The sequence below is a fragment of the Suricata suricatta genome, chromosome 8 (genome assembly GCF_006229205.1).
Source record: "Suricata suricatta isolate VVHF042 chromosome 8, meerkat_22Aug2017_6uvM2_HiC, whole genome shotgun sequence".
Taxonomy (NCBI): Eukaryota; Metazoa; Chordata; class Mammalia; order Carnivora; family Herpestidae; genus Suricata; species Suricata suricatta.
In genome coordinates, this window is record NC_043707.1 from 2811105 (window position 1) to 2833642 (window position 22538).

A 22538-nucleotide genomic window follows, 5' to 3' on the forward strand; every position below is an offset into this window, starting at 1 on the left:
GTCCCGTGGGGCACTGAGTAGGTGAGGCCATCACTGAGCTTCACCTCCTCAGTCCCCGTAGAGAGAACGCCCCCCGGGCCTGGTCCCCGCCTCTCCGCCATGAGCAATCTAGCAGAATCATGTCTTACAAAGAACAGACTCCAAAAATATATATAAATAAATAAAAACCTTAAACATTCTTACAGGGATCTTAAAGAACAGAATACATGTTAAAAACTTCAGTAATTTATATCAATTTTAAGCGGTACTTTATATACAATGGGGGGAAAAACACATGCATAGTCCAAATACAATGTTGAAAACAGCATTTTCATAACAAAACCCCGAACACTAAGTGTTAATACCATGTACATGAATTCAAGAAGGACCACCCTTTTTGTCTGTTGCACACAGTTTATTTAACAATATGATATAAGAAATGAGTTGGTACTTTACCATTCTATACAGTGATTGAATCTTCTTGAATTTTCTTATTTATAGTAATTATAGCGCTTGCATGATTTACACTAGAATTGCTTTTCCTCATTTCAAGTTTCACATAGAAGAAAGAAAAGAATGCTTCTTCTCTATTAACATTAGCGTGGTCTAAGAGAGTGATCATCCCTATTTTTTGTCTAAAACCAGTTTTATCAGAGAAACAAAGCAACAATTTCTACATCTGCAAGACAAGAGTTTGGCGTCAGCCAGTATGTATAGATAGATGTGTGTGTGGGTGTGTACGTGTGTGCACGCAGGAGCCAATTCCTATCGTCCAGGGTAATACTTGGAGAACGCCCACAGAGTTCACTATAGAAAAAATCTTCCCGCAACATCAGAAAGTTATCGGGATACATTATAAGCTTGCATTATTTCAAGAATCAGTTTCTGAATATTATTTTTCTTCTCACTTTTAAACATAAATGTTTAAAGTCTTGAAAATACAAATAAAAAATATGAATATAATGAACTTGTTTTTCCCGTTAAAAAAAGGCATGAGTCACCAGCAATGACGACAAAAAGAATCCAAACAAAACCCCCCTCCCCCCCAAAACAAAAAAAACAAAAACAAAAAACAAAAAAACAAAAAGAGAGAGAGAGAGAGAGAGACCAGATATTTAAATCAACTGGTTTTTAACAAAAAAATATATTCTTTGTATTGTTTCTTTAAACAGCAATCTACCCTTCCATGGCCTGGAAGTGGCAGTTCCATCTAGGGGTAAAAAGAGCCTAGATGCCTGGATTTCAGTACAAAAGGTCCAAGAACATGAAAGGGGAAAACAAAAAAAGCGATGCTCTCGCAGTGCTACAAACCCTCCACGAACTTTTCTAGGGTGTCTCCCGTGGTGTCGCCGACCAGGGACAGCTCACTGGACAACGCACTCCTGTTGGGGGTGTTCAGCTGGGGGAGCATTGCACTCTGTTCGGGGTTCCCCAAGTGTCCCTGATCTATGGAGCTGGCCATGGTGACTGCGAGTCCTGGGTGGGGGGAGCCAGTCTGGGGCGAGACGTGGTGCGGCGAAGGCTGGGGCTGTATCCGTGGCGACGGGCTGGAATGTGGAGGCTGGGACTGGGGCCGCGGAGACTGGACAGGGGCCGGAGACCGCACCTGGCTACTGAGGGACGTGGCCATCTGCTGGCCGGGAAGGTGCGAGGCCTGGGGCTGTCCTGAGAGCATGTGCTGCTGGGGGCTCATGGGGTTCGGCTGGCCCGGGGACCCGATCTGTTGCTTCATCTGCTGCTGCTGCAGAATCCGCTGCTGCAGGGCCTGCTGGATATTGGGGGTGCCGTCTGTGCCCAGCCCGGGCTGCCCCATCTGGCCCAGCTGTCCCATCTGAGCCGCCATCTGGCCCATGGAGCTGCCCTGGATGGGGAGGTGCTGCTGCATCCGCTGCTGCTGCATGGCTGGAGGGTAGCCTCCGGGTCCCTGGGGCTGCTGGAACTGGCCATGCCCAGCCATGCCCCCGGCCATGCCCGCGCCGCCCTGCTGCTGCTGTTGCTGCTGCTGCTGCTGCTGCTGCTGGAGCAGCTGCCGGCGCAGCATCTCTCTGTACTGCGGGTTCATGCTCGCCATGCTGGGGTTGTGGCCCGGGTTCATGATGTTCAGGGCCTGGCCCTGGGGGTTCAGGCCTCCCATTGCCTGCTGCTGCGGGGGCACGCCGGGCCGTGGGCCGCCTGCTTGCATGGCGTTCAGGTTCTGCAGGCCAGGCTGCTGGTGCAGGCTGGGCTGGGGCTGGAGGCCGGGCTGGGGCTGGAGGCCGGGCTGACTGGCCACGTACTTGGCCGTGCGCTGCTTGATGAAAGCCGCCATCAGCTGAGGGTTTGACTTGAGGATGTTGAGCACCTGCTGCTGCTGCTGCGGGGAGCTGGGCGACTTCAGGGTCCGCAACAGGTCCTGCAGAGCGCCGGGCGAGATGCTCCGGGGCGGCTGCACGCTGGGCATCCGAGGCCCCGCCACGGCTGGCTGGGCCTGCATGGGCATCACAGGCCTGGGCATGCCTGGCATCGGTTGCTGCTGGGGTATAGGTGCCTGCTGCCACTGCCCGGGCGGCAGGTTGGGCACGACGGGCCCACTGACTGGGTTGGGACGGGGCACGTTCAGGCCCGCGGGGGCCATCTGGCCCACCGGGGTCACCATGCCCGTGCGCCCCGGGGGCACGCCGTTGTTGATGTTCACCCGGTACAGGTGCTGCTGCTGCTGGGCCTCACGCTCGATCTGCCGGGCCGCTTCCACTGCAGCCGGTGGGGGCTGGGCGGGGGGCGGCGGGGCCGGCACCTGGTTGGCAGGCTTCCCGGTAGACACCGTGGTGGGGGGCTGAGTCCGGGCCACGCCGGGGAAGCCGGCTGGTGACATGCTCACAGGCGAGGGCTGGGGCTGGGCGGGTGGCTGCGGCGTCTGGGGCGTGCTGGGCTGCTGCGTGGGGGTCCCAGGCGGTGCTGAGGTAGGGGAAGGCAGACTCTGCTGAGGCACGTTGCGGGTGTTCATGGTGGCCATCCGCCGGCGCATGAGCTGAGCCTGCTGCAGGCGGTGCTGAATCTGCTGCTGGCGGAGCTTGTGTTTGATGTTGAGGCAGAAGGGCACCGGGCATTTGTTCTCCTGGCAGTGTTTGGCGTGGTAGCAGCAGAGGGCGATGAGCTGCTTGCACACCGGGCAGCCCCCGTTGGTCTTGCGCTTGCAGCCCTTGGTGTGCTGCACCACCCGCTTCATCTTCTGGCAGGATGGCAGCGAGCAGTTGGCGTTGCGGCACTGGCAGGCGTGCACCAGGGACTGGATGCAGCGCTGGATGCTCAGGCGCCGCGACTCCTGGGGGCTCTTGGACTGGGGCTCGCCCTGGCTGCTGCCCTCATCGTCCAGGCCCAGCCCCCACTTCACCATCTTGTGGGCGTGGCTCTTCGTGTTGTAGCAGTTGATGCACAGGTCATAGTCCTGGGGACAAGGATGGTGGGGGCGGGGGTCAGCACAGGCCGGCACATCCTGGTGCCCTGGCAGAGGCTAACAGAGCACCCAACACGCCCAGCCTCAGACGCTCCCCCCCCCCCGCCCCGCCGGCCCTGTGGTCTCACACCTGTTCCCTCCCTCTGCCCCCTGAGGATCAGTGCAGACCCACCGTGTCCTGCTCCTGTATCTGGCTGGGGAAGACTGACACTTCCTCCCAAGCTCATGGAAGTGCCACGGATCTGCGTTTCGAGAGACCAGCCCTCACCCTCGGGGCCGCTACTGGGCGCCCTAGTGTGTCCCCAGAGCTCTGCAGGGCAGCCCAGAAGGGCCTGAGGGACAGAGAGGCCTTCACCAGAACACAGGTCCTGGGCTCAAACCATAGTGACAAAATGCATGCTCATAGGGGTCTTAGAAGGTGCACCTGGAGACAGGGCACACCAGTGCCAAGACAGATCCTTTGGTTTGTTTTTTAGTATTTATGTATTTATTTATTTAGAGAGAAAAAATGCGAGAGACAGCAAGAGAGAGAGAGAGAGAGAACGAGAAAGCATGCACTCACATGCCACAGAGCCAGAGGGAGAGAGGGGAGGAGAGAATCCTAAGCACGCTTCACGCTCAGCACATAATCCGATGTGGGGCTCGATCCCAAAACCCTGGGACCATGACCTGAACTGAAATCAAGAGTTGGACACTCAACTGACTAAGTCACCCAGGCACCCCAGAACTGGTCCTTTTTGAGAAAGAACATGAAGATCCCAAGTGTGGGAAGTGACAAAGAACCAAAGAAGGCTGGAGAAAGCGGGGAAGACAAAGGCGTTACAGAGGCCTCACGTGCCCCCTCACGCTGAGACCACAGAGCTGCTCCTACGCGCATGTGACTCTGGGGACCATTCTGAACACGGACACTGGTGAGGCGAGGGCTGGGTGGGGGGATGGAGTCTGTGACTTATCTGTTGGGGGAGATGGAGAGCCCATGGCAGCCCCTGCCCCCTCTCATACGGGCCAGTGTATGCGATCATGGGGTCCACCTGGACCAGGGAGGAGGGGTCCACGACCCCTAACCAAAGGGGCCTAGCAGGAGAAGAGGGCAGGGTGCTCCCAGCCTCAGCAAGGCAAAAAGGGGGAAACCAGTCAGAACCCTGGCGGAAGGGAAGCACAGCCCGCCTCTCTCCTGCTCCCTCCCTGGCACGAGGCCCCCGGATGTGCCGGACACACAGCCGGGGTGAGCGAAAACCCGGAAGTAAGATGAAAGGGGTCTGTGATCACCTCAAACTGAACAAGTCAGCACAAACACTGCCTCCCCCGGGAAGCCTGCCAGCCCTGCCAGGGGCCAAGCGTCCCCGGGACAGGCGTCTGTGGCCCTGCTGCAATGCTCACTCGGGGCCGGGACCGCACCGCGCTCCGTGAAGGGAGATGGGCTTCTTCCCTCCTACCCTGGATGCCCACTGCTGGGCCCGGCACCGCACACCCCCAACGCACACTGACCAGGACCCTTGCACTTGCGAGCTCGAAAACATGCACCTGGTGACCAACGGTACCCGGGAGGACCAGGAAGCAGAAGAGCCTTTTCCGTTTGGTCACTCTGCTCCTCCAGGAAACGGCCACCGTGCAGAAGCTCCCTGCAGGCTGCTGACGCACAGGGGCGAGGGCGGGGCCTACCTCGCACACGGTGCAGTGCCAGCGCGTCTCCACGTGGTGCTTGCACTCGTTGCAGGTGTAGACGAAGCGGTCCTGGCCCTGGGTGTGCAGCTCCACCAGCATGCACAGCGTGGACCACTTGGACCGGCGCAGGGACGAGAACTCCCAGTGCTTGTCTCTGGCGAGGGTGAGGAAGGCGTCACGCCCGTCCATGAGGTCACAGCTGAGCAGGGGGTCGGGGTCCACGATGGGGGGCAGCGTGTTGATGACGGGTCCGGCGTGCAGGTGGATCACAAAGAAGACCTGCAGGCGAGAGCAATGTGAGCACCCTCCCAACCCCCATGGCGGGCAGGCGGGTCACACAGCCGGCAGCTCTGCCTTCTCCAGGCTGGTCCTGCCCAACAGCCCCGGGCCCCCTCCTTTGTCCTACAGCCCAGGCAGGACACCTGCTCGGGTTCCCCCAGAGCCTGCCCCCCCCGCCGTGCACCTCTACCTCTTTGTGCTTCTCCATGGTGGCATAGAGCTTCTGGGACAAGTCGTTGGACACGTTGGGCATGCTGGGCTTCTTCTTGTTGGCTCGACTGATGCTGCTTTTATTCTTATTGGTTTTCTTGTTGTTCTTCTTCTTGGCGTTCTTGCTGTCGCCCTGGCTGCCCTAAAATGACAGGCGAAGCTGTTGGACAAGCCCAGCCTCCTCTTGCCCACGCCCGACCCTGGGCCCTGGGCCGGGACACCCAGCTCACAGGCCGTGGGGGCTCCAGGAGGCCCGGCCGAGGGCAGGAGCCCGCACATGGCTGGAAACACACTGCTGCCTTCAGAGTGCGTCACGGAGGCAGAGGCGAGGACAGGAGCGGGGCCTGGGGTTGCAATGGTGACACAGGGACATAAAAGGAAGCCAACCCAGCCACACAGCAGGTCACCTCTCGAGGGAAAACTTGCCCAGGATGCTAGTTCAGACCCTAACAACTGGGGGGGGGAACAGCTGTTTTGATGCTCCACACCACACCACTGGACCCCGCCACACCACACCACGCCCTGCACGCTCAGCGGCTGATTCTCTGCCCTGCAAAAGGTTCCAAACATCCACAGGGCAGGAGATGGGGTGAGGTGCCAAATGAGAAGCCACGGCATGGGCAGGAGCTGGGCTCCACAACCCCAGCCAACGTCCCTGGCAAGGCTGCCTGAGGTGGGTTGTCTTCCTGGCCCCGAGTGGGCCTGAAACCCATCACGAGCGCCCCACTTGGCTTATGTCTGAGGGGGTCCTGCTCCTCAGTTAAAGCGCCACTGCTCTGGTAAGAGCCCAGCCCCAGGGTGGACACGTTTGCTGGGTCTGGTCCAGAGAACGTCACTCTCAGTAAGAGGGAGGAGAGGGGGAGGGATGGAGCAGGAGACACCTGGGTGTCTGAGAGGAGGTCACGGAGGAAGCCCCCAGGCAAGTCTGAGAGAGCCAAGCCACCCACGGAGCGCGGACACCCGCTGGCACGCTGGTCAGGGCAGGGGAGGATGCTGGCGGAAAGTGAGAGCGCCGACGGGGGTTAGCAAAGGACTGTGGTTCACAAAGACGGGTCAGCGCGGTCCAGCCGTCACACGTGTGGGATGACAGTGCAAGATGGCAGCGGGACAGACTGGTAGAGTGCAGGGGACCCGTATGCCTGCGCGAGTTTTCTGTAAGCCCTCAGACTGTTCTAAAAATTAAGCGGCGTTTAGGGGCACCTGGGTGGTTCAGTTAAGCGTCCAGCTCTGGACTTCAGCCCGAGCCTGTCTGGGTTTCTCTCTCTCCCTTGCTGCCCCTCCCCTACTTGTACACATGTGCTCTCACGCTCTCTCAAAAATAAATAAACTTAAGAGAATATTTAACAATTTAAGAAGTTAAAAATAAAATTAAGCTTAATTTTCAGAAGTTAAATAGATTCACTGCACAAAGTTCAGAAAATATAGCAACAAAATATTTTTTAAAAGGATTTTGTTTTTTTGCTACCAAGAGCAACAAAATTTTGGATGATCTTCTTGGGAGTTGTGCCTATGCACGCCTGCTGTGGGGGACCCCATGCCTGACGCTGCCCCGGCTCCTCCCCAAACACCCCATTCGCTCCTCACATTTGCCTCCACAGCCACGAGCCAAACCCGAACCCCAGCCTCCCCTGACGCGTGCCCCGGACGCAGCCCACTGGCTTCCAACCCCGGCCCTCACGCGCCGCCTCTGACCTCCCGGGCCCCTTCCCAGCAGCTCGGCCTCGGCCAGCTCTCCAGACAGGCCCCGCGGGGGGCAGTGGCACCAGCCCGGTCCCTTCCTTCCAGCTCTTGCCGCCCCCAGTGCACCCCCTCTGCACGTGTTTGTCCTGCTAGAACACACGCCCCTCGATGGCAGGGACGGGGTCTCCCTCGAGTCCCCACCGCACTGCTGAGCACGGAGCGTGGGCACAGAGCCCAGCACCAGGTGGAGAGCTGGCTCGTAACAAAGCGGAAGAAAGAGGCCCGCCAACTAAGGCTCTACTCCTCAGAGGCCTGCTGCTGACCTGGGGGCGCCCGGCTCTGGCCGTCTGCTCAGAGCCGTCTGCTCGGGGCTGCCGTGCCCCCACCGCCCCGCTCACAGCTGCCAGAGCAAGCATCCCGTCTGCCTCCTGCTAGGTGGTGCGTCTCCGGCACCCGCGTCTCAGCACCCTCCCCCCCGCCCCCGCACACAGTGTGGGCTCCAGTGCTGACCTGCGCTGGCTGGTGAGAAGGGGAGGGGCACACGTGAAAACACCAGCACAAGGAAGGCCACCGCCCGTGGAGCCGACGGCACGAGTCCACGTGGCCCTCAGTGCGTGGGTGGGCCCACAGGGTCTCTTTACCTCCGTGGTCTCACTGGCTGCACTGCTCTCCTCCTTCTTCCTCTCTTCTTCTTCTTGTTCCAACTCCTTAATGCTCTCCTCCAGCACATTGGGCCAGAAGTCACCCTCAAAATAGGGCAGCTCCTTGGCACTGGTGAGCCTGTCTTCAGTCGCTTGTTTGAAAATGTCCTGGAAAGTGCAGGAAGCACAGTCGTGAGAAGAGGGAACTGAGTGGCGCTCCGGGGAGCAGGCGCAGGAGCCACGCCACCGGGAGAGGAGGGGGCTGTGCGCGTGGCACGTGAATGCCTGAGATCAGATTTCAACAGGCATCGTGGCTGCTTGCAGACCACCAGCTAAAAATCCCGGTAGACTGCAGATCAAGGCTTCTACGTCTTTTGTCTAGACTTCTTTCTTTGGAAGAGAAAGAGAGAGTCCCAAGTAGGCTCAATGTTCAGCTTGGAGCCTGATGAGGGGCTCATGACCTGAGCCAAAATCAACAGTCAGACACTCGGCCACCTGAGCCGCCCAGGCGCCCGATGCTCTCTTTCTCCTTTCTACTCATAGGTGAAAACAGCCCTAAGATGTGTGAGCGCCAGAGGAAGACGCGCCGCCACGCCGTTTCAGCACCAGGTACCTTGTAGTCGTGAATGATCCGTTCCGCAAACGCCTTGTCCAGCATCTTCTTGTACCACTCCTGCAGGCGCTTTGGTTTGGGGATTTTCTGATCAGGGGGGTGGCAATGGAAGATATAGTCGTCTCCTTCACTTGGGGGGCAGGCCCAGATGTGTCCTGTTACATACCTGCAGGATGCACAGACACTATTCAGACCAAAGTGGTGAGTGAAAGCCTGCCTCCCTTCAAGGATTAACAGCTGAGGAGCAGGGACCAAAGCAAGCACAGAAATAACTGGAAAAAAGAAAACAAAGAAACTACCACAATGCTTGTGGCAAAATGAAACAGGCTCAGAGGAGCTGCGAACCCGTGCGCTGGGGGAGGAGTGTGTGCACAGGCAAGACCGGCCCGGAGCACCCAAGGGCACGCCCTCTCAGGGTGTGAGTGCCGGGCAGGGGCCGAGGCAAGGGCGCACGGTCAGCACGGGCCAGGGCCTGGGCAGGTGCAGCTCTCAGGCGTGTGGCACTGATCACACCCAGGAATGTGCTGCATTTCCTAACCACTCCTTCCTGTGCATTGGAGAGGCAGCTGTGGGTCTCTCTCTAAGGGGTTAAAACTGTCATTTGGTTAGGGACCTGACAATCAAACACCTCTAACTTTTTCAAATTTTGAAAAGGAATGTGACAGACCTAGAATGGAGAAACAGAGAAAAACAGATGCAAAAGACCAGTATCTTGTAGAATTCCATTCATATGAAATGTCCAGAAAGGCAAACATATAGAGACAGAAAGCAGATGACGGGTGGCTGGGTGCAGGGGCGGGAACAGGTTAGGAGCACACAGGGGCAGGGATCCTACTGCAGGGAGGACAGGCACAGCCACTGCTCAGTGATGTTACTACAAATCACAAAGTATACGCCCCAAAAAGGCTGACTTTATGATATATAAAATATGCCTCAATAAAGTTAGGAAAATTAGAAAACAAGAGCAGAGCACAGAAGGCAGATCTGCGTGGCTCGAAGTGAAGGGGGGGCTTGGGACACCTGGGAGTCCATCTAAGGATGTTAACTTAAAAACACAGGAAAAATTAAAAATGGAATTATTAGTTCTGAATAATCTGAATTAAACTCACCCCAATTTCTTCACATATTCTAAATATCCAATAAGGATCTCATGGTAAACAGCAGTCCGAAGGCATCGGGGCCGGAAGAAATGAATACTGTCCAGATAAGATATGTATACACGCCTGGGGAGGGAAGAAATGAATTCAGAGTTCAGAATGCACCCCAAACCTGAAACTGAACACCAACGTCCAGATACAAATTCTGTTCAGGTGGCATTTACACTGGCCCATCACCAACGGTCCCTGCCCACGAGTGATAGAAGCAGCAGTCGTCCATCAGGACTGCCAGGGAGAGGCTGGAGCAAACTGAGAAACGCCGCCTCAAAGTCCCTCTCATCTGGACTCCTGACTGAGCATGAAAGGACTCTGGACAGAGGTACATTTTTACAAAGTGGGCGCCTCAGGAGGGATCCCCACCCCCTTCTCTGTAGGCTCCCCTGCCCCACGTAAGACAGGGAGAACAGCAAGACCAGGACTGGAGCCCAGGAATACTCACAACACAGAATACAGACTGTCACCAGTCATCAAAACCCGTCACTTCTCATTGGCTTAGGTTTTAACTAAACTAACCAGCTGGGTCGGTTAAGCGTGACTTATTTGATTTAAAGCTCGTTTTGGAGCACACGGCTTCTCCACAACACGTAGGGTCTGAGCCACGCAGGCCCGCTGCCCGGCACCCGAGAGGAGGAGGAGGGGGCAGGGGAGGACGACTACCTTGTGTTGGGAGGGGGACAATCGGAGCCGTACTCTTGCACATGCATCCCAAAGAAGCACACGTCCACTCCGTCAATTTCCTCAAAAGCAAAGAGTGCTTTGGTTCGATACGGGAAAGATTCAGACATTTCCCCAGAATCCACAAACCTGAAATATAAGAGCCTGAGGTTTGCACGCATCATTGTTTCCCAGGGGCTTTACCAACCAGACCTGTGGCCCTGAGCCTGCTCAGTGCAGAGGAGCGGGAGGCACGGTCAGCACTCTGCCCACCAGCTGGGCCTAGGCGCCTTGGAGCTGTGACCCTATTCTCTGTGACACAATCTCAGTCAGAAATTTTACATTCACTGATGAACATGGAATACAGAGAGAAGGGCTAACTATATACATTACATGCTGAAAAACCTTTAAATTCTACAAACTCCAAGTTTATTCACTTAGTAATCTCCTCACCCAACATGGGGCTCTGAGGCACAAGCCCGAGACTAAGAGCTGTGTGCTCTTCAAACTGAGCCAGCCAGGCCCCGAACCCTTGCCAGAAAGCGGGGTTTTGTGAACTAGGGACGGGGACCTCTCGAAGAGCACTCTAGAAAAGAGCACATGTGCACACAAACCGTGACTTCATCCCGGGCTTGACCTCCACAGTCTTGTCTGAGCTGGCCACCACTCGGACAAAGACCTCCCCGGCTTCAGGATGATTCTGTCGCCTCAAAAACTTGTTGACTCGGTCTTCCAAGTGGTTGCCCAATCGTGTGGTCTGTAGTCCTGGAAAGTCCAGAGCAAGCAGGTGAGGGGGCTTCGCATGGGCTGGGGAGAAGGTAGCTGAAGCCAGTGAACCCACCTTTCTCTTTCAGTGCAGTCTAAGGATTAACGTTTTCCAAATTCAGAAGGGACCTAGCCTGTCCTGGGAGATGAGCATTCGGTAAGGGAAAGGTGGACTCGGGAGTCTCAGGCACTTCACACACTGACAAGTGCTACATTTAATTGCCCACATATTTCCATCTTTTTCTGGACACAAGGGCAGAAGAGCCACAAAGGCAGACGAAAGGCCGTGGGGTAAAAAAGAGAGCAGACACAGGGCCCTGCAGAGCCCATCTCCTGCCTCCTCTGGCCCAGGCCCTGGTGAGGCCTTAATCCGACCCCGGGCGCCCCCACGTGGCTGCTCAGTGTGGCAGCCATGCCTGTGGCCAGGATCCACACTGCAGGAACTCTGCTTTGCCTGAAGGGCAGGGCTGTTCACTCCCTTTCCTGCCCAGCTCAGAGAAGTCCCGCATGCAGCCTCGCGCAGCCTTCAGAGGAGGGCTCCCAGACAGGGAGCATCCCGGACAGGAGCCCACAGGGCATCGGTACCCAGATCAGCCCTGGACCCCCTCCACGCATCCTCTCTCCCGGGGATGCCCCAGTGTAGCCACTGTGACAGGGACATTGGGCAAAGCAGAAAAACCCTTTGCACAAGGGGGAAAAGACAAGAAGGAAAAGCTGCAGAAGGTTAACACTGATGATTTTCTTCTCTGTATTTACTGATTTTGAAAATATAACATTACTGAGAAACATTTTTAGAAAGCTATTGGGCGGGGCGCCTGGGAGGTTCAGTTGGTTGGGTGTCCGGCTTTGGCTCAGGTCATGATCTCACATTTGTGGGTTCGAGCCCCGTGTCAGGCTCTGTGCTGACAGCTCGCTCAGAGCCTGGAGTCTGCTTCCGATTCTGTGTCTTCCTCTCTTTCTGACACTACCCTGCTCATACTGTCTCTGTCTCTCAAAAATAAATAAAAAACAAACCAAAAAAAAGTCAAAAGCTATTTGGGATTTTATAAGATTCCTTACTGAAGTCAAGAAGTATCTGGAAAATTTAGACAGACTTTCTAATTTCCGTTATTGCGCAATAAACATAGCAATGGTGGAGTTTTTTTGTAGGTGAACTGTGCCTCCATAAAAGTGTTTTAAAAAGAAAAAACTACAGCGACCATAAAATAAAAACCCCACCGGAAAGGAAGAACCTGAAAAGCTCTACAGATGAGGGGAGAACGGATTTACGACTCATTCCACTCTAGCGGTGACAAGGTGCACAGCCACGTCACTACTCTGTGAGCGACCCCGGCGGAAAGGGGCAAGACCTTTGTGTTCCTGCCCCCAAGCCACTGCTGAGCACGGCCTGTCCCATCACAAGGCGCTTTCCGATCCTGAGAGGCAGGCCACAGCTAAGGGCCACCTGCCACGGTCTAGGGTCTCCCCTCCCCTTGTGAAAACAGGACTCCACACGCTGACTTTCAAATAGCATAGGGAAGAGTAATAAACCTTTACATTTAGGTCTTTACTTTTTCCTTCAAATCACCTAAATGACCTGTATTAAAAAAAAAAAAAAAAAAAAAGGGTTCCAAGTGAGAGCACACAGGACCATCCTGTTAGAACCGAGTGCAGTGAAGACGGAGAGGCGCTCTCCGAAGAGCCACAGTGACCACGGGGCAGCTGGCAGTTGCTCAGAGACGCAGGGTCCCGTGCGGAGGTGGTCCCGGCAGGAACGATTTTGGGGAGTGCCACACCCTTCCTGGGTATCATGCACAGTTCTGCCTCGTTCTGCCACACATCCCAGTTTTCTGCCCGTGGTCACTTCCCGAGGCCCCTCCTCATGCTCAGGGGCCACCCACACACATGTCTTCACATGTATGTGCAGACGACGTTGTGGGATACATGCGCAAAGGTGCAACTTCGGAGTCTAGAAACCAACACTCTGGATTGTAATCCCCTTTCCTCCAGGCTTGGAATGTGCATTTTCACCCAAAGCATGTGACGGGGACTTTTCTGTCCCTTGACGGGCTCAAATCCTTTGGCGTCTGCTTTCTGACATCGGGGCCGTCCCATCTCCAGGGAGGTTCTCACAAGCCCCACAGAGGCTCTAACTTGTGGCCATCTCCAGTGGTCCTTTCTCCCTCCACCTGGCTGGGCTGGGTGCCAGGTAGGGCGGGGCTCGGGGGACAGTCAACGACTCGTTGGCGGTACGGGGCTGGCACAAACGCACACAAGGCAGGCCATCCTTTGCAGCCTACAGACCCTTGCAAAGGCTGTGCTCACACGTCTGTGCCGAATGAGGGGCGGCCAGACTTCTGAGGTTCTCTTCTGTCAGTCAGTGCTGTGCATCTTCGATGCTAAGGTTCACCTCACAGGCCGGCTCTTGGGCTTTTCGGTCCCCCTCAGTCACAGGCTGCGCTGCTCTGCTACCCAGGCTCAGCTCTCCTGGCCAAGTGTGTTCTGGTCACAAGGCTCTGGTCCAGTAAGGTGCCTCTAGGCTGCTGACTGCTTGAGCGATCTCACTCAGAACGACCCTCTAAAACAGGACTTCTCATCTGAGGGCAACTGCACCCCCTGCCCTGGGCAACGTACGGCAATGACTGAAGACACTTCTGACAGCCACCACTCAGGGGCCGGGGGCTGTGCTACTGGCATTCAGTGGGTGGCACCCAGAGATGCTCCTAAAATCCTATGAAGCATAGGGCAGTCCCCATAACAAAGAGTTACCTGGCCCTGAATGTCAATGGTGGCTCCGTTGAGCACCCTGATCTAGAGAGAATTATTACTATAGTTTAGGAGTTCATCGGTATTTCAATAGGTCTTATAAGAGTGAAGTTAAGTTACAGGGTAATCATGCATTTTGGTAGTGACAGTTGTACCTGCATCAGCACTGAGCTGGGAGGCCTCTGGAGCGGCTTCCCCCTCGCCTGCGCCCCTCCCCTCCTCCCTCTGGCAAGGGATTGCTCCCCGCCACCTCGTCTCTCTCCTGCTCCCTGCTCCTTAGAGGCCCTGGCTCTTGTTGGGGGCGCCTCGAGCAGGGGACCAGCTGCTTGGCCTGCTGGGGAGCACTGGGGAGCACTGACCAGGTGCCACTGCAGGTGGCTTTTCTATTCCGGTTGCTGTGAACTCAGCAACGGACAATTCAGTAACGCCACGCGGTGCAAGGGACCCCCAGCCCTCAAGAACGAAATCAACATTGGAAAAGAAGGCTATCTCTACAAGAGTCAAGACTACCCAGGAAGAGTGACTTCAAGTTGCCACAGGCTGCTCTCCACTGTGACAGGCACCAGCTGCCACCCTAAATGCAGCAGCAACACGCACAAGCGGTCCTCAGCAGCCCAGGCTCGGCCAGTCCCGGCTGGCGGCGGCCGGCCCCCAGCAGGCCAAGCGGGCCACACAGCTGCCCACGCAGCACAGGGCTGAGCGTGCCAGACACGACAGGCGTCAGAGTAGGGCGTCAGATTTCTCATCTACTTGAAAAGGATCCGCTGACAAATTTTCTCTCTCGGAGCTCTCTAAACTTTCATCTAGAACACGGACTGACTGTAAATCTGATTTTCAGGCAAATATCAGGCCCAATGATTCCATTTAGGGGTCCTAGAAAGTGAACTTGACACAGAACCCCGGGCAAGTGGGCCCCGCGGCCGCGTGCTGACAGGAGCTGAAGGGAAGACCGTGCAGACGGGAGGAGAGAAACCCTTCCACAACTTACTCTTCGCGCTGAACTTGTTTTCTTTCCGAGTTCTGCCGGTTTTCTTCAAGCAGTTGTCGCACACGAAGCTGTAGGAGAAGAATGGGTGTGATCAGATTGCATCAAAGTCTTGCCGCCAAACCAGTGGCACGCAGCTCTGAAGGGCTTTGCTGGCACCATCGCTCACAAGCGGAGAGGCCGACTGCTTCGAGCCCACAATCCTTAACGCAGGCAGATGCTGAGGACGCAGACTGAGAAGCAGCTGCCGTCAGCTTCACTGCAGGCCCCTCCCTCCACTCCATGCAGAGAGGCTTTCCCCAAGATCACAGGAAGTCACCAGGAAATTACTCACCCTGAAGGCCAAATGATGTCATAGTGCAGAACACAAATCTGATGCATCTTCCGGCCACACTCCTTGCAGTCAACAAAACTGGAAGACAAAGAGCACACGCTGTGACGCACATGGAAGTGGACAAGGGAGCCTCGCGAGAAGCTTGTGGGCTGCGTTCACACCTTGTCCTCTGACCATTTCCAGCGTCTGTGGCATTCATTAAGGCCTCTGCTGATTAATTCAGCCGTATTTCACTTAATTTATTTTAGTCTTTCCCTACACCCAACATGGGGCTTGAACTCATGACCCTGAGATCAAGAATCGCCCATTCTACTGCCTGAGCCACCTTTGATGCAGCCGTATTTTTAAAAATCTCCTTTGCAATCAGAAATGAAACTTCACTTTAAAAAATCCCTAAGACAGGGGTGCCTGGGAGGTCTCCATCGGTTGAGTGTCCAACTTTGGCTCAGGTCATGATCTCACAGTCCATGGGTTCGAGCCCCCGTGTCGGGCTCTGTGCTGACAGCTCGGAGCCTGGAGCCTGCTTCGGATTCTGTGTTTCCCTCTATCTCTCTCTCTGCCTCTCAAAAATAACATTAAAAAAAAAAGAAATCCCTATGATAGAGGAGCATTTTATAGGCCAGTATTTCTCATATTGCTACACATTTTCAAAACCAGTGCCTGCACACGCGTAAACGGACTCCAATAACGAATAACAACACTTCCATGAAAGAAATGCTTGCGTTTAAGCGGAGGCACAGGAAGCATCTGCTCTGAGTTAGGCACGAAGCTGACTCGTAAGAGAGAACCTTATTCGAGTTGGCCCTGGAGAGCAGAGGTGCAGCTCACCCCTCACCCCAGGTGGCTCACCATGTCACAGTCCCCACTGCGGCTCACTTGGTTGTCACCTCACCTGGGAATCATAGCGGCCAATATGCATGGATGTCAAAACCTGTTTCCTCAGGCAACCCCTTCACCACCACAACCTACGTCTGGAGGAAGGCTGAGGGGCTAGAAGGCACCACCCTCCTCCAAACTCTGCTAGGTTCCGGCTCTTCCCACCAGCCTGGATGCTGAGCCTGGTGACCTGATGGACACCCTTGATGCCGCCTTGAGTCTGGGGCCCCCCGCCTTTCCTCTGCCCCTGCAGAGCAAGCCTTCAGCCACAGGTCAAGTCTAACGCTGCCTCTCTCTTCCCGTTTGGTTGGGATGGAAAGAGGACACACACGTGCAAAACTGTGCACGACAGCAGCGAGTGCGCCTAGTTCACGGTCCTTCTGGCACTCTGTGGCATCCTGTGCTGTTGCAGCCACCCCGGCCCGCCCCCCATGGCTGCTCAGGACCTTGCTCCTTTCCTCTAGTGCGGCCTCGCCCCCAACCAGCTCCTTCTCTGCAACCTCAGCAGTGGAGCTCATCCTCTGGGTTAAAAATTTAAATGGTCAGCAGGCAATGGCTCCCTCTGTTTCTGTGGCCCCTCCAGAGATACCCCACTCTCAACGCTCCCCTCCTATGTGAGGGAAGGGGACTGTCCCAAAGAAATATGTGCTAGGGGCGGCTGGGTGGCTCAGTTGGTTAAGTGTCCAGCTCTTGAGTTCGGCACAGGTCACTATCTCACGGTTTGTGGGTTTGAGCCCGTCAGGTTCACCGCTGTCAGAGCGGAGCCTGATTGGGATCCTCTCCCTGCCCCTCTCCCACCTGTGCTCTCTCTTTCTCTCTCAAAATAAAACACAACAAAAATATGTTCTAGGCCTTACTCTATCAATTTTGAACTTCATCCTCTTCCTACCGAACTATTATTAACCTAGTGGCTGGCTGCTGTTCCCACATGTCCTGTTCACGCACAAGCATCGCAGTGGCCACCTAGACTGCCCCTTCCTCACCTGCACGGTGTGGCTTCTCGGACCAACAGGTCCTCCTTTATTTAGGTCAAGCTTCTACTTCCTGCCTGAGCTGTTGCTCTGAGTCTCAGAACTAGTTTCCTACTGGAAAGCAAAGTTGTTTCCTGGCCTGGACAATCTACCTTGCAGATCCAGGATGATCTTTCCAGAACAGAAAGCAATGAAGTCCTTCAAAACCTCACAGGCATGTAGAGGAGATCTACATGTCAAAGAACAGTTAGGTGGCCCTCCACTGAGCGCAGGGGAGGTTCATATAATGTGACCACGCACACGGGACATCAGGACAAACAATCCATTGGTCACGAAAAATCTGGGGCGCAGCCTCCTCACGCACCAGGTGCTTTGCTGAGGCTGGAGCTCCTGTAGCTGCCGTGCCCTCCCCTACCGCCTGGGCACTGCTGCTGGCAAAGCCTAGGTGAGCTCCCAGGAAGAAAGCCCTTCAGAATGAGGCCCTGGTGCAAAGTCTGGGTCTTCCGCTGCAGCGTTCGACCTCCCCAGAGCTGGAGCACTGGGACCAAGGGGGGAAGGACCTGTCTCTCGGCTCCCAAACATCCCATGGTGCTGGAGCCTGTGCTCACCCTAGTGAGAGACACAGCGGGCATCTACACACTGGGGTGCTCTGAGTGCCCGGCTTTGGGGACCCAGAGGGACTGCCATATGGAAGGAGCTGTGAAGCCTCTCTAGGGGTTATCACAAGGCAAACTTTGCATATGAAGCACCCTCACTCATCCCTGGAGAAAAGAAGAGCATCTGACAATGGCCTTCGGAAATACCCCGCACCACAGCGGCAAACACATATGCCGGGCCTCCTGTTGCTCATTTTAAAAAGTCGTTTCTAAAAACTTATCTTTCTAAAATTTCCCCTTAAATGGTATTAGCACTATTCCACCACATATGCATCTCTTTCATCCCTAAAGAGTCACACTAAATGGCTTCTCAGTAACCAAGACAATGGAGGTAGCAGAAAGGTTGTGACAGAACCAAAATATCCATCTAATTTCATCACTGTTAAAATTCAGGAGCTGGACAACATGCATACATAGTTTGTTTGAGGTAAAAAGAATCCGTATCTGAAATAACTTCATACAGAGCATCCCACCCAGGGCAACCCATTCCCAACATTCCGAAGGCACCCTCTCCTGCAGGCCAGTTACAGGGAGGGGTTTCCTCATCTGAAGTTTAAAACCCGTAAGTCTGAAATAAATCGATTATCTACTCACGGTTCAGGGTCTAAGGTATCATTTTTCTTCTTTTCAAATTGATCCTTTGAAATTGTCCTTGTTTAAAAAAAAGAAAGAAAGAAAACTGTTAACTGAATGCATTTCTTGAGTATGAACTATAGGGTCTGCAGGATGTTATTCTGTAACTATTTTTTCAAATAAAAAGTAAATAATGGTCGGGTGAAATCTCAAGTGTAAAACTTATTTCCACAGAAAGTACTATCATCTATTTGTCTGCGTTGGGATATTTCCCCCCAACTATCATCAGCACTTATTATAAGATTTAATTAAGACTAGTCAAAACATGATGGGCAAAATCATGTTGAGATCCAAAACTATAAACTGTCAATTAAATCTGTACAGTGAATGGCTCCTGTATCTGAATGATAATTGGCATAGTCAACTCTTCTAATGATGACCGAATTAGACGACACAAGATCAGCATCTACTTGGGGGATATTTTACTTATTTTTAAAGAACTAAGTACTTGGTTTCTATACTGTCCTTTCGTTAAGCTCACTGTATGTATGAATTATTTCTGATTCACAGAACTACATAACCCAATTATTAATCACATAATTGGACCAAAGAATTAAGATTACTAGGGACATAAAAATAAACTGAATATGGAGAACATCTGTCATTTCAGTTTGCATGTCTCATGAGTGGCTCTACGCTTTCTTCTGTGTCTGGACAGAGTAAAGCGAAAGACAGAGTCCACGCCCTCCACTGCTGATGGCTGCTCGGGTGACGGGCCTTCCCACCGGGGACAGACAGTGACACTGGCGGCCTTCTCGGCAGGGCAGAAGCCGCGACAGCGTCAGGAGAAGAGAGAGAACCACAGATGCTGGCAGTCCGGGGCAGACGTGGTGGCCAGCAGGCTTTGGTACTTCAAGCAAAGACACGAGCCGACCACACAACTGGTAGGTTCGCCTTTTCTGGCCACATTGTATATGACCACTCGGAGGTCAATTTCATCAGGGGACAAGCTTTGGGGAGGCAAAGGTGAACTCAGTGCAGGAATGAATGGACCAACTCAGGCCTCTGCACGCTGGAGCAAGTGAGCAAGAGTCACACCTCCAGCTAGGAAGGAGGCAGGTCTACACTCTGGGGTCTCCCTGTCTGCGTCCCACCACAGGCTGTACAGCTTAGAGGACAGAGGTTACAGTAGGACATGAAAAGAATGCTGAAGATGGGGTATGGATACAAGTTTCATTTTGGGTTACTGCCAGTTCTGTCAAAAGGGAACTGGTTTCTTAGGTGTAAGTGAAAATTTACCATTTCCCCAAGTGGAGAAGGACCACCAGCAGGAAAAAACAGGAGTTTTAAAGGAAGAGACAGGGGCGCCTCGGTGGCTCAAGTCGGTTAAGCATCCGACTTCGGCTCAGGTCATGATCTCACGGTCCGTGGGTTCAAGCCCTGCCTTGGGCTCTGTGCTGACAGCTCAGAGCCTGGAGCCTGCTCAGATTCTATGTCTCCCTCTCTCTCTGCCCCTCCCCCGCTCGCTCTCTGCTTTGTCGCTCAAAATAAAATAAAGACATTTAAAAAACATTAAGAAAAAGTAAGTAAATAAAAAAAATAAAGGAAGAGACAGAGGAAGGTCAACAGAGACCAGTCCACTGCTGTGGAGGCTACAGTGACACAGTCTTAAGAGGAGGGAAGAATGTGAAGGTGGCACTGGTGTCTAGCTGAATAGCTACATTCTGACACAGGAACGTGGTAACAGTGAATATGAAAAAAAAGCCCACCACCCGGAAGTCAAAATGGCAGAGGTGCTTTCCTTTTAATCACAGACAAGAGGAAGAAAACAATTAAGAGTCAACCCTGAGAAAAATGACGGATAGTACTTACGTCTGGGGTTGTGAAGGGTCGTCACCCAGGGTAACATTCTCCCCCTGGATCTCTGTGAAACACTTCTCACAGAAATGATACCTGTCAGCAAGAAGGCCATACTTGGGTGAACTGGTCCATCATAACACACAGCCACCCAAGCAACGAAGCCACCAATCAGAGCAGGGCAGATCACCACGACGAAGGGGGGGCGTTGTTGGTTGATTGATGGGTCAGTGAGGACAATGGAAGGAACAGGGGCAGGTGGGGAAGGGCAGGATTAGAGAACAGGGAAGGGAACAAATAGCACAGACACAAAGGTAAGACGCAAACACCGAGACAACACAGAGCAGAAAGCCAAGGCAAAGCTTGATTAGCATTCGGTCTCACTGCACACATCACAGGCCATCATCACTAACAACGGCTGCGCTCGGGCCAGCTCTCAGACGCAAACGTTCTCAAGGAGCTGTCATTACTTGAATTGCAAGGAGCCTCAATTTAGGAGTTTGAATTTTGTTATTACTTAAGAGAAAATCAAATATAACTCCACAGATTGCAATGGAGAAATTTTACTTTGAACAAAACAGTCTGACAAAGGCCTTAAAAAAGCAGTTATTTTTCAAAATGGAAAATTTTTGCTTGACAGCAATTCACAGATTTTATTTCCAGTATTAAGCCAGATCTTTTAAAGGCATGAAAATATTGAGCACGCAGAACTGGTTTTCATTTTTTCCTGTTATTTTTCTCATGTTAATCACTTAGTTAATTGGGTTACAATACAAATGAAACCAAATCCATATTCTAGACAAACATTTAACAGAAATGCAGTTGGGGTCAAAGACTTTCCAGCCATTTATCAGTACGAACATACAGAGAAAAAAAACTGATATATTGTATAAACAATACAATATATATAAATCCATGAACAATCCCAAAGACTTTGAAAATTCAGTTCTAAGCTTTGGTTCAAACTTTTTGGTATTGGGACCAATCATTCACCAATCTGAGATCCTCAGTGATTGGCTGCTCTGACTTGGTGACAATCCAAGTTAAGCAAATTTGGAAAGTTGGATGTTTAAAGCACAATCTGCATTTGAGAATTATCCATCACCCCAATTTCTTATAAAATAATCCAGAGCCTGGGCTCAAGCTATCAAATAAGAACAATTAAAATAGAAACTATTAAATGTTTGGAAAGGAGACAAATGAGAAATCAACAAAAGTGCAGGCGATGCTGCATCAAACAAGATGGGCACACGAGAATACTGTAAAAATAAACAGGCCGAATGGAGGTGAATTATACAAGCGAAAAGGATGAGGATAAGGCAGTGGCAGCAGCACAGTAAAATGCGGTTTTAGTGCTCAAAACTACATCTACAAGATGCCAAGAGGATTAGTGTTAAAGACACTGTGACGAGACTCGGAGTGCTACACCGCACGGACACGCGCAGGGGCCGCGGCAGCGCGCAGGGGCACTCACGCACGCGCATGCGCACACACGGCTGCAAGGAGGGAGGCGCAGGCCCCCCCGCCCGGCCGTCTGTCTCCACTCCTGCTCACATCAGTCCCCCGCGAGTTCTAATTCTAGTCTTAATTACACGCACTGAGCATTATGTCTGCTGTACTTCACTGACTAAACACACAGAGTCAATTAAAAGCATAAAACTTTAGAGCATGAAGCATCTCAAAATGATCCGATCTTTCCGTCTGTTGATGAGGACATGACAGATTCACTGTGGGGAGCAACTGGATTAATGAAAGTTTCTTCCTGGGACCAGCTTACTTAGGATGATTCAATCAACAAATTCTGCCAAGAGTAAAAACTCTGACCAGGAACAAACAGATAACCATTGCTGTTTAAAAATTAATCTACATCTCTGTTTTTGTTTTTGTCTTTCTGAATCAACTCTAACAAGATTCTGGCTGTTCATTATTTTGTAAAGGATTCCCATGTGCAGGAAGGCATGACCGTCACTGGCAATCAAAGTGTAGAAACCACAGACCAATTCAGAGGCAAACAAAACAATATGCAAAAAAAAGATATACCCCTCAATACGAACTATTTCTTTTTTAAAAATGAAACTTGGAATTCAGTGTTCCAATTCATTTTATGACCAAACATACAGCCACCGCCGGCTAGCAAAAAGGTGAACTCATCTGTAAAGAAATTGCCATGATAATTACTGAGGCAAAATGGCGTTAAGATCCTGGACAAACTCTTAACTTTTATTCAGGCAGGCCATGAAGCCCAGCAACACTCAGGACACCAGAATCAGAAGCCCATCACTCTCTGGCAGAGGAAACGCCTGGAGCGAAGCACTGATGCCTACACGGAAGGCCCGGGTGATGGTGGGTAACTAACCCGCATCCCCAAAGCACCTCCAGAACGGAAACTGGGAGGCACAGAGGCAGTGCTGTCCCAAAGCAAGTGGAGACATCAGAGAATCGACCTGCTGGGTTTGAGAAGGGTC

The 22538-nt window shown here is 53.0% G+C and overlaps 1 protein-coding gene across 1 annotated transcript in view; it reads right to left on the bottom strand.

The window, feature by feature from the left end:
• Positions 1-151: 151 nt before the first annotated feature.
• The window catches only part of CREBBP (CREB binding protein), a 103681-nt gene continuing 81294 nt past the window's right edge, over positions 152-22538 (bottom strand). The window contains exons 20-31 of the mRNA XM_029949608.1: positions 20089-20169; positions 18238-18294; positions 15141-15218; positions 14810-14877; positions 10926-11076; positions 10315-10461; positions 9610-9723; positions 8501-8666; positions 7888-8055; positions 5547-5708; positions 5075-5356; positions 152-3403 (exon numbers count right to left, since the gene is read on the bottom strand). Of these exons, the coding sequence (XP_029805468.1) occupies positions 1283-3403; positions 5075-5356; positions 5547-5708; positions 7888-8055; positions 8501-8666; positions 9610-9723; positions 10315-10461; positions 10926-11076; positions 14810-14877; positions 15141-15218; positions 18238-18294; positions 20089-20169 (3595 nt within the window). The 3' untranslated portion in view covers positions 152-1282. The remainder of the gene's footprint in view (positions 3404-5074; positions 5357-5546; positions 5709-7887; positions 8056-8500; positions 8667-9609; positions 9724-10314; positions 10462-10925; positions 11077-14809; positions 14878-15140; positions 15219-18237; positions 18295-20088; positions 20170-22538) is intronic.